At 38.7% G+C, this 14,464-nt stretch overlaps 2 protein-coding genes, 1 long non-coding RNA gene and 1 other non-coding gene across 5 annotated transcripts; 2 read left to right on the top strand and 2 right to left on the bottom strand.

The window, feature by feature from the left end:
* Positions 1 to 773: 773 nt before the first annotated feature.
* On the top strand, positions 774 to 1,746 carry LOC108098304. Of its 2 annotated transcripts, XM_017201115.2 has the most exons (3): positions 774 to 1,051; positions 1,113 to 1,273; positions 1,325 to 1,746. In XM_017201115.2, exons 1-3 carry the CDS (start codon positions 916 to 918, stop codon positions 1,616 to 1,618), a joined length of 591 nt encoding a protein of 196 aa, XP_017056604.1. In that variant the 5' UTR covers positions 774 to 915; the 3' UTR covers positions 1,619 to 1,746. The 2 variants fall into 2 exon arrangements, with proteins under 2 accessions (XP_017056604.1, XP_017056603.1); XM_017201114.2 differs by having other exon boundaries at positions 777 to 1,051; positions 1,113 to 1,746.
* An 836-nt stretch (positions 1,747 to 2,582) lies between these two features.
* On the bottom strand, positions 2,583 to 3,069 carry LOC122320656. Its single transcript, XR_006245764.1, has 2 exons — positions 2,769 to 3,069; positions 2,583 to 2,696 (listed from the first exon to the last, which is right to left on the bottom strand). It is a non-coding gene; the product is annotated as an uncharacterized LOC122320656 (long non-coding RNA).
* Positions 3,070 to 3,595: 526 nt separating this feature from the next.
* On the bottom strand, positions 3,596 to 3,667 carry Trnaq-cug. Its single transcript has one exon. It is a non-coding gene; the product is annotated as a tRNA-Gln (tRNA).
* Positions 3,668 to 8,061: 4,394 nt separating this feature from the next.
* Positions 8,062 to 14,461, top strand: LOC108098357 (very long-chain-fatty-acid--CoA ligase bubblegum). The gene is made up of 6 exons (XM_017201202.2): positions 8,062 to 8,195; positions 10,229 to 10,476; positions 10,568 to 10,913; positions 11,570 to 12,069; positions 13,166 to 13,757; positions 13,828 to 14,461. Exons 2-6 carry the CDS (start codon positions 10,238 to 10,240, stop codon positions 14,149 to 14,151), a joined length of 2,001 nt encoding a protein of 666 aa, XP_017056691.1. The 5' UTR covers positions 8,062 to 8,195; positions 10,229 to 10,237; the 3' UTR covers positions 14,152 to 14,461.
* The last annotated feature ends 3 nt before the right edge of the window (positions 14,462 to 14,464 follow it).

The following is a 14,464-nucleotide window of genomic DNA, read 5'->3' as shown; positions in this document are numbered from 1 at the left end:
AGAACGATAATCGCGATAAAAATGCTAATTAATTTAACTCGGACTTTAGTTGGCCACAAAACGATATTAGAGTTTTATCCGAAATTTGGGTTGACATGTTCACTACTTGATGAAGAGATTATTTAGATTTAAAGGTCTTACAAAATAAGAGCAAAAATTCCCCAGAAAAGGAATTTATTTAAAGATACTTAAGCAGAAGTTATTTACTTCAACTTCTATTAGGCTTTTCCCCAATAGAATGTGTTGCCTCATATAACCCTTATGTTTTCTCATAAAAACCAAAGTTAAGCACTCGAATGAAAGTTTTTGTAGGAAAACACAACAGAAAAATATTTATTCATACAAATGCATTCACTTACAAGCACTTAAAAGCGGCCACAGCGAAAAATTGCAGCATTCATTTTTTATGAAAATTGTATTATTGGTTTTTGTTATTGCATTCCGGTTCGTTTTTTCGGCGACTTCTCATATTTGTTTTTATTGATACGCTTCATAATTCTTTATCGGTCCGATTTATCAATCCCAAAAAGAGAAAGAAAATAAAATCTCAACGATAGTGAACCGATGAAAGGAAATTGTTGTGCGAGAAAACCTGCAGTTAAATGTTTTCTTTATGCAAAGTAAATGGAAAATTTGCTTTCATGGTCGAGAATAATGGCAAACGTGCTTGGTCAAAGTTGAATGCGACAATTCTTGGCTTGAAAGTTGACAAAGATAAGACCAAATTTTTGGAATCAAGTAGGGGTAGAAAAAAATATCTTGAAGGTCGTGGAAGCAAATGTAATTCATACTCAATACATTGTCCAACGTACAAATTCGTAGTTATTTGTTTTAAAATTTTGGTTGATGTGCACAAAATTTTTTGTTGTTTTACAATATATTTGTTGTATTTTATTTTTACCATATTAAATAATAATGAACAGAAAACGATGTAAGGAAATAAACCGTGAGCAAATCGGCCGCCAAAAATACTCCGAGTCGCTAAATGACCTTTTGTCCAGTCTTGGAATTCAAAGTAAATCGGATTGGCTAAGCTATATGGAAAAAATTGGTAAGTGTAATGCGCTTGATGGCAGTTTAACTAATATGTTTCATAAAATTTATTTATTCAGCAAAAAATGAAGCGGCTAATACAATCTCATCGGATTTGGACAGAAAGTGTGTTAAAATGACTGAACAAAAATTATCTAACAGTACTAAGAAATGGAGTGGTCTTATTTATCAACCTTTGGCCGATAAAGAGTATAAAGAGCTCAATCGCATGCATTATGGGGTAAAGAAACTGTTAAAGCAAAAACTACTAATGACAGACATCCCTGAAAAGGAAAACCTTCTCCAAACATTGGGTGAAGTGATTTGTAGGCACGGACCGATCGAGCTTATCAGTAACTTTGTGTTCACGATGTTGAAGATGGTTGAATCGATGTTTCATGTGGATGAGAGTATGCTACTTATTCCAGTGGAGAGAGCAACCCATGGTTCTGGATTCCCTTTGATTCCGCCAAGTATTGATGAGCCAATTATTCTGTTTCTGGATAGAATAAGGAACGCCCTTAAAAAAACAAGGCAAGATGATAAGACAGTTGGTTATTTAAACAACGATGATTACAAAGATTGATTATTGATTGAATCTAAAAAAAATGTTAACAAATTTTAGTTTCCTCGTAATTTAACTTTTGGACTGCCATTTGACTTAGATTATAAACAGCAAACATTTTCTAATCAATAAAAAGAGATGCATCATAATTCAGGCGTTATTTGCGTTAAAAAATAATTAGATGACCCTAAGAATCCCCTTAACTTAAAAAATCAATTTGGTTTTCTGAGCACGATAAATCCATGCAGTCATCAAACTGTCGAGCAGCATTAGTGATTAAATTTAGCAACCCATGTGATGTTTGACCCATTCTGGTTTTAATAGACACCGCGAATGTTCACTCTTGATTGCATCATGTGGAAAGTGCGAATGGGGAGGAAGGCCATAACAATCGCACCTCGCCACATTAAATGCAATCAACAAAATTTTTGGTGAGTTTTTATGTGGGAGCGAGTCAACGAAGCGCATGAAATAAAAGCCACGAGACGAATCCCGTTTAGTTTTACGTTAACAGTTTTCCAGCTAACCTGATCCAACCCAACTCCACTCTTTCCCTTCCATTTTTTTATCTCAAAAACAAGTTCACCGAAGGGGTTAAGAAAATCAGCTGCAAAATGTTCGTCTTTGTTGCTTGTCTGGCTTATCGTTGACAGCTTCAGTTTGTCTGGCTCACGAGCTAAATTATTGAAATTTGACAAGTGAACTTGAGGATAAATGGAGCTGAGGGGCAGAGGGATTGGCTGCTGGTCAAGTGGCCAGCTCTCCAATTCAAGCAATCCAATTAATTAGCTCTTGACAGGGCGACACTCGAGGTATGAAATTAAAGCCATGCGAAAAGTCAATTGTTACGCAATTTGTCAAATATCGATTATTGATTAAGGTTTCCTCCGCTTGCTATTATTAGCATCCAGTGTTGGATGCCGCATTTTCCTTGTACGGGCTCTATTGTTGGAAAGCACAGGTCAAAGGACAACAAACCAAGTTATTGAGGGGCCAAATGTGCGGAAAACTTGATCACAAATTTATTGTCAGGGCAACATTTGGATAGAGAGGATTAATACAAATTTTTCACTTGGAATCCAATAGGGTTTGAGTATACCTTTATAAAAAATAAAGTTATTTTTCGTCATCTTATTAAACTATCGTAATAACTGTAGTTAACTACACTTACCTAAAATACCATATAAAATTATCAATTCTAAAATAATTTTATCTTTGTTGTCATTCCTATATAGTCTGTATTTTATAAATTAAAATATTTATCATGATGTTTATAACCTTTTCTTCACCGCATATAAAGCGAACTCTAGTTTTCCTCATTTTAACTGCAACCCAAAGATATAAACTTGGTGGCGACGCTGCTGCTGGTTAAACACTCATAATGGCCAGCTTAGTGTCGGCTAAAGTCAAGTATACGCCCGGTCTGCTGATAGTCTCCATTTTCACTGTGTGTGAGATGCCCGCCATGTTGCCCCAAAAACTTTAAGCTGACAAATTATTCAAAACAATGTTGTTGGGGCCAAAGTTGGCAGCCAAAGTGGCTAATGAAAGAGCTCCACATTTTCAATTGTTTGGCTTTCAGGCATTTTCGTATCTCTCAGCGCGAAATGAGTTGCCACTTTTTATGGCCAATGCCGTTTTATTGGAGACCCAAAACTATTCGTTGCAGTTAAAGCTAAAAGGAAATAACAGAAGCTGAAATGGAACTGAAACCCAGACAGAAGCCCTCATACATATGCAAATGCAACTGTCTGTGTGTGCTCAGTTGGTTTGTTTGATTTCACGTTGAAGCCTTGTTGTTAAATTGAAACACAAAATCCCGTGGCCAAAGACAGCCGTTTCGGATTTGATTGGTCAGTTGCAAAAATGCAAGAAGCAAACAATGCATTTTTAAACTACACCGTTTTCGAATTTAATTACGTAATTTACGACAGTGCTGAGATTAAACTGGAATATAAAAAAACATATAGAGAAAAGATAAGCAAAATAGAAATCACTAGGTTCTACCGAGATTTGAACTCGGATCGCTGGATTCAGAGTCCAAAGTGCTAACCATTACACCATAGAACCGGGTGAAAGCTGAGCAAAAAGTTTTAGCCCTGAATCAGGGATCGTTTGGGAAAACCAAATAAAAAAGCTTTCATAGCATTTTCACTTTGATATAAATGAAAACCCGATAATGCCATAAAATTAAAAACAATTTTATGTTGTTGCAGAATTTTAAATATACACACAATACTTTGATTATTTGAAACAAAAGCTATTAATAAACTAAGTTTTATTATTTTCAAAGCAGAATAACACAACTTATTTAAATCTAGAATTTTTGTTTCATTACAAACAAAAACGAGATAACCTTTGCATTAAATTAATCGCAGTTCTCGCCTCTAGAATATCTTTTCTTTTCTTTGTTTGGATATTTTGTTGGGGGCGTGTCAAGTCAATTATATGCAGTTCACTTTCGTTTGTCTGACTTTGTTTGTGACTCTGTCTTTGTGCTGGTGTCGCACAATTAAACGGAGCTAATTAGCCAAACACTTGTAATGCCAACCCAACCGTTTCACCCCTCGCCAAAGGACACCTTCCACCCTCAGAATATTTCGAAATGCCCGGACACGTTCATTGCTTTGCTTACCTCTCGTTTAAATGGGTTTAAGCATTATTTTTAAATAACCCCCGGTGAACATTCATATATGTCTGTGAGGAAAGGCACCTCCTCGATTCCCGTTCCCCTACCGACATTATTATCACATCATTTGCATGCGTTTAGTGGGTCGGTGGAGGAGGTAAACAACTGGAACTTTGTGCAGCTCAGGCGAAAGTAATCCGATGCCAACTTTGATGATGACAATCTCATTAACATGACATCGGAATCAGAGCTCGGCGGGTTATGTTGTCATATAATCGGGAATAAAATCCGAAAGCCAGTTCAATGATAGATGCGCACTTTCTTCTCGGCTCTTGTTGGAATAAACGGCGACTGCCAATCGAATTGCAACTGCCAGTTTCACTTTAGGAATTGATTTAATTTGCTTTGTAAGAGAACAAAGAAGGTATTTCAAAATAAGAAAGATGTTGCAATGATTTTTCATAGTATACAAATTTTATAGTATGGTGGGGAGTTGTTTTTTTCCTTTTCTTAAAATAATATAAATAAAACTAATAAAATTATATGTGATACATCCAAATAGTGTAGGTTTAGCTATTTTAAATTAGAGCTATTTAGTAACGCTACCTTAAGGTAATAATACCATAAGGTATTAATAGCAAATATTACCAAAGAAGAAAAAGAAATTTATTTTTTTCTGAGTGTTAGCTTTTGTGTTCTTGTTTATTTTACATTCACCATAAAGCTTTGTAAAGTATTCCGCCGGATGAAATGTTGGCTAGGCTTTTAAGCTTATAAAAGCTTTTACAGTATGTTCGAAAAGTATTCACCAATCCCTCTGTTACGTTTAACAGATTTCAAATGCAGTTTTTTCTAATTTAATTAATTTCCAATTACAATATGTTTTTTTTTTTCAATGGTCAGCAGTTGGATTAAGTAAATTGAAAAATAAATATATGTAGGGGAGAGTGGGGTAATGTCGTCAGTGGGGCAAAGTCGTCACTCGCTATTATCTTAAAAAATATAAGGGCTACCAACCCAATTTTTTTAGCGTAAGTGTATTGCACTATTCCTACATTACCAACGGAGTTTGGGAGAATTATAGGTTATGTGTAATTATTTATTCATCAGAAAGTGTTTCGGAGCCTCAAAAGTAATTTTTCTCCGGCGCAGAACTTTTTTCTTCCAAGTACATTTTTGATCAAAGAAGTATAAAGATGAGTTATTATTGTTGAGAAATGTTTGGCGAACACGAGATGGTAGGTTGTGTAACACCTGATTCGAGTTTCGATTTGTTATTCATGTTTTTATCAAAAAATGTCGCGTGGGGCATTGTCGTCACTCAACGGGTGGGGCAAAGTCGTCACTGTATTATCTCAGACTGAAATACAAACTCGTATCAATTTATTATTGTTTTGTGATTGTTTATGTAAAGTATTAAATATAAAATATAATTTCTCCAAAATGTTCTTCAAAAAAAATAAAATTCTAAAAAAGAGGTCGCCCAAAGAAAAATCTTAAAGAAATTCTGATTTTTGCTTTCTATCCTTCACTTAGATCTGAATGTGTCAAATTTTTGCAAAAAATAGATATAGTGTTCCACTTTTTTATATGTATGAATATCAATAAATGTGTGTTTGACAAGTTGAAATAGTTTTGTGCACATGGGTTCCTATATTTGCATTCATTATTCTATGTGACGACTTTGCCCCAGGGGGTGACGACTTTGCCCCACGATTTTTCAATTTTCCAATTTTGACTTCTTTCAGATAACAGTTTCGTATTAATAAACAAGTGAGAGGATGTCCGAAATACTTACTGCATTTTATAGCCAGATCTTTTCCGAATCCAACCATGTATATTACATGATAAAAATAAGTTATTTTATCAACAAATTACGCAATTAAAAAAAAAGTGACGACAATGCCCCACTCTCCCCTACTATTTTGTAAATATTGTGACTACCAATTGTTTATTGAAGCCCAATTTAAATAAAAAAAAAATAGGATTTCAAAAGAATATTTTAGGTCTAGGCGGGGAGCCTAAAAAAATCGGAAATTTAGTATTATCAACGACTTGGGATGTGGGATGACCCACAGGTGAAATCCCGTACTTGGAGAAGCCACGCGAATTTGTGGACATGCTTTCGGCAGCTGATAACAAAAAACAACCGAATAATTTTGGCAGTTTTTTCCCAGCACTCCCATAGGTATTGTTTTAAAAATATTTCTAAAAATATTATCGCATATTGCGTTAGCGTGTAGGCGATAAGGCTGCACTTAACATCACAATTTTTATATAATCTCCGTGGAAATATAAACCGCCGCTAATCGAATAAACGTACATTGAAGGGAACTGCATGAACTGATTAACTAGTAAAGATTTCAATGGAGATAGTCGGAAAGGCCATAGACATTTTAATCGGGGAGATCCTAGTAAGCTGTGATTTATACGGACCGGGAGTTGTACTATCTAATCGGTTACAGATAGGACCTCGTTAAATTTCACGGGATAATCAGCTTTCTGGTAGAACCGTGACTGTGCCAAATGAAATTCAACTGGAGTTGAACCGTTGGACAGGTGGAACTATGTCCACGGATGTGGCATAAATTTTAAAGGGAATTGCCGCTTTATATATTGCATTAGTGGCAGCAGTTTAATGGCCTACCATTGGTCAAGTGTTCCGTGTTTATCAGATCATAAAATGTTTTCCAGCTTGTGTACTTCGATAAGAGTTATAAAAACGCCGAAAATGCCACCCAATAGGTGAAGAACCAACGATTGGCAACAGTATGAATTGATAGGTGAATCTCCCTATTGTTTATATAGCCCTCATAATTATTGACGTGGTATCGGTATCAGCGTTTATCAAGCCCTCCAATTATTTACTTACAATTTGGTTAATTTCTGTGAATCATTTGACTATTATCATCTTGCTAGTCACGGCTTATTATTTGGCATTTGGATCAGCTGTTCTTCTTTTTTTAATTAACTATCTTATAATAATCTGTTTTTACTTTCCCGGAATGCCAGTTATCTTGGCCCCCTTTGGAATAAAAGAGCCTGACTTTGCCGAATTTAAATAGTCTATAATTGGCTGAACACCTGCATAGTTCAAACTTATTTTTATAAGGAGGCTTATTTGTGATAACTAACTTTAGTTGTGCGTATTATTAGGAAAATCTTGAAGTACACTGATAGGAATAAAAAAAAAAATGGTTTTCCAGGTAAGCATTTTATTTGTATTATTTTAAAAATAATGACAAGCCCCCCAAGTTCAAGTACCGTCTCAAGGTTAATACATAGTAAACTTCATTATATTTAAATGCGTAATTGCTAAAACTACTTTAGCAATCGCAATCATATACTATAGGCTTAATATTTCTGAGGTTATCAGTGAGATCGTTACATGTATTAATTTAAACAAAATTCTGTGTAGCTTCGTATTTTGTTATCGTATTTGAAATAGAATTGCATGTTATGTGATACAAAAAAATTTGTAAAACTACATCCAATTGTAATATCAGCGACAACCAGTCTTATCACTATAACCAACCCCAAAATATCATGTTTCTTGTAATATCCAAAAAGGATCCATCCTAGTTTTATGATATTCATTGTAAGGGTTCCGTCACGCCCCACTGATAAGAAGCTATATGGTTATTATTGGGAAAGATTCGGTTGTATTCCCGCATAGTTGGAGCGAGCGGGACGCCGATCGCATGCTGCTGATAAGGGGGTACCAGGTAGCGCCCATATCGACATCGACGTCGACGTTGACGCCGACGCCGGCAGAGCGATCGAAGCCCCGACGGACAGAGTCTTTTCTATAGCATCCGATCCTGAACGCGTTCAGTTCACGCTTTGCCCTCGCTGCCTGCGGTCGTGTGTGCTAACGTATCGGTCTCGAGCTTTATAGACGAAAATCGAATTGCGTGGCCGACAAATAACTTATATCGAAAACTCTATTAAACCCAGCTAGTTAATTATGTAAGTTCGTTAGGGAAAACAATAGAAACTAGAAAGAAATCTAGAGAACAAATGTGTGCCTAAATTGGATAGTTCGTGACTTCCGCCCAACACGTGAGATTCGTATTGTCTTAATCTAATTTGTGGGTCAGTGCACTTTTTCGGTGGGTTCATTGTCATCCATCCACCGATTTTGCTCACCCACCGCACAGATCTGAATTCGCCGCACGAATTCCCTATTTCTTTTTCACCTTGCCTTCGATCGAGCCTCTTTTACATCACGGTCAAGCGTTAGCTTTTGAGTTCTCCATTTTCAGATCATTCTCTGTGCTCTCGCTACCCACACTTTCGAAATGTCTTTCGTTTGGGGGAGCCGAATATTCGCCGAATAGTTGCCAAATATTTTTAGATGCTGTGCCCCATTATCGGTTTTGTTTTCATACACAATTTCTGCGCGGCAGTGCGTAGTTTTGCTTTTGGTTTGGTTTGGTTTGGGCACCCAACATTTCCACCCGATCATCACGCGATGACAAATGTCTCCGAGTTCTCTCTTATCGGAAAGCCGGTTTTTTATAGTTCCCTCTACGTTTCATTTGGTTCCCGTTTCGCTCACTTTGAATCATAAGAACATATGGAACAAACAGCATTTTTCTAGACAGTTGTTCAGTTGTATAAGGAGTCGTTGAATAGTGCAGTTCTTCCGGTCCAAATGCTAAAAACACTAGTTTATAAAACAAAAATTTCTAAAAAGTCTTACTGTTCTTGGATTGACTTTTGTAGCGAAAATTACTCACTCATTTCCATGCCTCGATTGCGTGCGCCACTTTGAGTACTTTTAAATATTATCAGCAGACAGCTATTTATTTGCCCATGATTTATGATTTTCGAGTAAACTATGTTAATGTCTGGAGGTGCCTCCCATATCTCCCGAAAGTTGGGAAGGCGTACTTCCATTAACCTGATAATGTTTGCCCCTGGGGTCTTTCCGTGTAAATCAATCTAAAACTAACAGCACAATTTAGCTGCCAATCATTTTTGCTGTCTATGCCCATCACTCGGGTAAAACTTCATAAAATATATCTAATAATTATTATTTTCAGCTATTCCAAGGAAGTAATTTATTTTGCGACCCTTTGGACTCAGTTGACTATTATGTCAGCTGTTACTGCTATTTTATTCTTAATTTTCCAGCCGCATGTTGCTTATTTTGGTTCTTATCGCCGCTCAAATGCCTAGAATTTATTGATTAATAAAAAAAACAAAAGCTGCAAAGTAAAACAAGCAGACATTATTGTAGATATCAAGAATTACGATTCTTGGCCTTTGTACTGCAAAAATAAAACCCATTCAAAGAACTTACCAGTGTCGAATGGCAGCGACTTCTGATATACCAAATTTGATAAGCGCCAGAGCATGATAACTTATTATACCATAATCAGGGGAATAGTTTGGGACTCTAATGAGTCTTTTTGTTGGTTTCTATGGTTAAAGCAATTTGTTGTTTAATGTTTCCCTTTAGAAGTGTTGAACACATACATTCCACCTTGACATTGCTGGTTGCCACCTAATAATCAAGTGCTACGCATAAGATAAGAAAAAGAACACCCCTTTAAACGGAAGCCTTGACATAGGCCTCCTAAAGTGAATCTTATCTCGAAAGTTAAAAACGCAGGTACTTGAGTCATAGATCGTACGACTTAAGGCGACAAGGCAATTTCCATAAAGCTGGATTAACCATGGTGTTTTGATATGTCACTGCCACTTTAAATAAAAATATGTTATGTTTATGTTGCTTACATATGCGTTGTGGCGTGGAAATGTTTTTAATCACTTTGTAAACAGTTAAAAACATATCGCAGAAAGTAATTGCACAATTTATGCCTGAGGGAATAAGTTCTTCATATTTATTAATATGCAGTGATTATTTATTTAACACGTGTAATGTAACACTTTTCAATCAACATGTTTTCTACAATGAATTATTTAATTGGCTTAATGTAGTTTGTGTATAAAAAATTAATAATTAATCTATAGCCATGATTACTTAATTCCAGACCTACACGATGTCCGCGATAGACGCGCTCTACAACCGTCCTGGCCCGAACCGCCTCAGGCAGGCGGACTCGTACCGCACCACCAACCGCCAGGATGCCGTCAAGATTCGGCTGGCGAAGGAGGGAATTGGCGCCGAGGAGCCCATCTCAGTGCCCGGCCTCCTGAAGCGCACCGTCAACAATTACGGCGACTATCCGGCCCTGCGGACCAAGAACGGCAAGAACGGCTATCACACGGTCACCTACAAGTGAGTACCGCTAATCGCATTGCTGGCCAATTGCCAATTTGGGCCCGATTCACTTAACGCTAACCGAATTGTGAACCTTTACCACCCGCAGACAATACGAGGAGAAGGTGCACCAGGTGGCCAAGGCCTTCATCAAACTCGGCCTGGAGGAGCACCACTCGGTGGGTGTGCTGGCCTTCAACTGCGCCGAGTGGTTCTACTCGGCCATGGGTGCCATCCACGCTCGGGGAATCATCGCCGGCATCTACACCACCAACTCCGCCGATGCGGTTCTCCACGTTCTGGAGAGCTCTCATGCCCAAATTGTCGTGGTGGATGATGCCAAGCAGATGGAGAAGATCCACTCCATCCGCGACAAGCTGCCCAAGCTCAAGGCAGCCATCCAGATCCAGGAGCCATATGCTCCTTACCTCAAGAAGGAAGATGGCTACTACAGGGTGAGTGGGTTATACCCATTTTAAATTGAAACCAATCTTAAATGGTATTTCGATGTGTGAGAAATTTTCGCTGTCCACGAAGCTGTTTTAATTGCATTTGTTTAACTCATTTCATTAATTCGATTGCAATTTCTCGTTTTAATTGCATTAATCACTAACTTTGTTAGTTTAATTATTATAATATCGACAACTGAAATATACATGGAAAGCCAAATAAGCTTTAGCGTGCATTGGGTTCGATTAATTGTGTTTATTTATTTTAAATCCTCAGTTGTCCAAAATATAAATTGATGCATTTAATTGCTGCTTTTATTCAGATATTTCTTATTCCCCACATAATTATTAAAAGGAACTTTTAGTATTTTTTTTTCTTTGTATTAATAGTAATTTCATAAAATAATTTTCATAACGATATACGGCTTTATGGCTTATCCTATATAATATATACTTATATGGTATTATGGTGTTTATAAAGCAATGATAAAGCAATATTGCTTCTTCATTCTACTTAAAATAAAATGGCTTCAAGAATATTTAAGACCGGGATAAATCAATAAAATTTAGAATGTTGAGTTTACTACAATGTTGTGTCGTACTATATAAAAATAAAATATAATATATATATATTTATTTATTATGTTTTATTTGTTATCCAGTGGTCGGAGATCGAATCGATGAACGTGGCCGACGTGGAGGAGCAGTACAAGACTCGCCTAGAGAACGTGGCGATCAACGAGTGCTGCTGCCTGGTCTACACCTCCGGCACGGTGGGAATGCCCAAGGGCGTGATGCTCTCCCACGACAACATCACCTTCGACGTGCGCGGCATTGTGAAGGCCATGGACCGGGTGGTCGTGGGTGCGGAGGCGATCGTCTCCTATCTCCCTCTCTCCCACGTGGCCGCCCAAACGGTGGACATCTACACCTGCGCCTTTGTGGCCGGTTGCATTTGGTTCGCCGACAAGGATGCGCTTAAAGGAACACTGGTGAAGTCCTTGCAGGATGCTCGACCCACGCGATTCATGGGAGTGCCGCGTGTCTACGAGAAGTTCCAGGAGCGAATGGTCGCGGTGGCCAGCTCCAGTGGAAGCCTGAAGAAGATGCTCGCCAGCTGGGCCAAGGGCATCACGCTGAAGCACTACATGGTGAGTCAAGGGTAAGTATTCCCCAATGGAACCTCCACTACTTCTACTTCATCTTCTACTTCAAATACTTAAACTCCGACTTTGTGCGCGCATAAATTATGCAAAAAGGATGCACAGTTAAAGTGGCTGCAGCGACAGAATTCCGTTTCCAACTCCCATGCCTGCATTTTTCATGTCTCAGTTTGCTTTTCGGCCAGCTTTCTAGCCATGAAGCTAAATCCTGGCAAGGCTTTAACGGCACTGGAAGAAAATAATGCATTAGCAGGGTAGGATGACTAAATTAATTTGAAAAGCCTAAAGCAAAACATAATGATTTTAAAGGCAGTCAATTAACAGATATTGTAACCAAGATTGTGCTGAATCTATTTTGTTTTTTTTTTCTGTGCACCTGTATACCGTGTTTCGGTTGCTGCTAAATTATGCAAGCCAAGCAGGAACGGCAGCGTTCCTCGCTCTGGTTTAAGCGAAAATCACTGACAACAACATTACTCATACGTCACGTGGAACACGCAGGCAGCTCCCGCTGCTGCTGGCATTTACCAGCAAATAGAAAACAGCAAGTGCAGAAGGAGCAGGATCAGAACTGGGAGAAGCGCCAGGACACGCCATGCGGGCACGTCCTCCTAAGTAAAAGAGGATGCATGTGGGAGTAGAGATAGAAAGGGATGGAAAGGTCCTGTTAAGTGGAAATACTTGAGCAGTGATTGAAGCATTGCGAAGCCCATCAGGAGATCCAAAAACCAAGCAAAAATAAAAAGTAATTCAAAAATTTAAAATTAAAATGGCAAGCAATTCTAAAAACAGCTTGAGAAATTTTTAAACGACTTGGAGAAGCACAAATAAAAGTTTACTTCATTTTACAAGGAATTTAAAAGGAATATTTCAGTAGAACAAAAAAAAAACCTTTCCAATTAGTGTGCATTTCCATTAATGCATATTTCCATTTGCACAATCGGCTTATGTACTCTTGTTTATTGAGGTGCACCTAATTCGCAAGCACCACCCACCTCATTATCACCCACCACCCAACCACCCTCCGCTCAGCCTTCAACAAAAACTCATCAGTCAACAAAGCTAATTAAACTTTTCGCCCGCAACTTCTCGCAGTAAGAGCTCCGGGGGATTTCGCTACAAGATTGCCAAGTCGCTCATCATGTCCAAGGTGAAGCAGGCCCTCGGCTTCGATCGGGTTTTGACCCTGGCCAGTGCCGCAGCTCCCATGTCACCAGAAACGAAGAAGTACTTCCTCAGCTTGGACCTGAAGATTGTGGATGCGTTTGGAATGTCCGAAACAGCTGGATGCCACACCATCTGTCTGCCCGATTCCACCGGCCTCAATACAATTGGCAAAACCCTGCCTGGTTGTGAGTCCAAGTTCATCAACAAGGACAGCAATGGTCATGGAGAGCTCTGCATTCGAGGACGTCACGTTTTCATGGGCTACATCGATAATAAGGAGAAGACCGAGGAGGCGCTGGACGACGACTGCTGGCTGCACTCCGGTGATTTGGGTTATGTGGACGACAAGGGATATGTCTCGCTGACTGGACGATCCAAGGAGATTATCATCACCGCTGGCGGAGAGAACATTCCACCTGTGCACATCGAGAACACCATCAAAAAGGAGCTGGATGCCATTTCCAATGCATTTTTGGTGGGCGAGCAGCGCAAGTATCTCACTGTGCTGATTACCATTAAGGTGAGTTATTTTAAAGATTAAATATCTAAAGTATAAGTAACACCAATAACTAAAAATCGGTGTTTTGCAGACCGAAGTGGACAAAGAAACTGGTGAGCCTCTGGACGAGCTGAGCCACGAATCCTCTGTTTGGGTTAAGTCCCTGGGTGTGGAGTACAAGACCGTGTCGGAGATCCTGGCCGCAGGACCCTGCCCCAAGGTGTGGAAGTCCATCGAGGACGCCATCAAGCGGGCCAACAAACAGTCCATTTCCAACGCCCAAAAGGTGCAGAAGTTCACCATTCTGCCGCACGACTTCTCCATTCCCACCGGTGAACTTGGACCCACTTTGAAGGTCAAGCGCAACGTGGTTTCCAAAATGTACGCCGACGTGATCGAGAAACTATACGAGTAGATTCCTTTCAAGAATCGATGATCAGAGAGGATAGAGTTAGCCGCGGAACTTGAGCTTTAATGTGAATTTGAATTTATCGGACTTCCAAGCCAATTGAGTGCCACTTTTTATAGGATTTAGGCTGATGTTAACTGTTGGATATTATACTTAGGACGACATTAGCTTGCCTCCGTTAAGATCCATTTAGATCTTTCAACTAGTATCTAAGTTTTATTTTGTATATGCTATTTGGTTGTACCAACTGAACAAATGAACATTTTTTATTGTCTGAAGAGCAACAATAAATTCGTAACTAGATGTTAAACTGGGATTC

This window comes from Drosophila ficusphila, unplaced genomic scaffold, assembly GCF_018152265.1.
Source record: "Drosophila ficusphila isolate 14025-0441.05 unplaced genomic scaffold, ASM1815226v1 contig_712, whole genome shotgun sequence".
Taxonomy (NCBI): Eukaryota; Metazoa; Arthropoda; class Insecta; order Diptera; family Drosophilidae; genus Drosophila; species Drosophila ficusphila.
Note: the sequence above shows the minus strand (reverse complement) of the source record. Positions and strands in the feature narration are given on the sequence as shown.

Excerpts from the sequence above, each read along its gene's own strand:
- LOC108098304 (XM_017201114.2), top strand. The coding sequence starts at position 916 with ATGAACAGAAAACGATGTAAGGAAATAAACCGTGAGCAAATCGGCCGC. Across the intron at positions 1,052-1,112 it reads AAGCTATATGGAAAAAATTG|CAAAAAATGAAGCGGCTAAT; the intron begins GTAAGTGTAATG and ends TTATTTATTCAG.
- LOC108098357 (XM_017201202.2), top strand. The coding sequence starts at position 10,238 with ATGTCCGCGATAGACGCGCTCTACAACCGTCCTGGCCCGAACCGCCTC. Across the intron at positions 10,477-10,567 it reads TATCACACGGTCACCTACAA|ACAATACGAGGAGAAGGTGC; the intron begins GTGAGTACCGCT and ends TACCACCCGCAG. Across the intron at positions 10,914-11,569 it reads AGGAAGATGGCTACTACAGG|TGGTCGGAGATCGAATCGAT; the intron begins GTGAGTGGGTTA and ends TTTGTTATCCAG.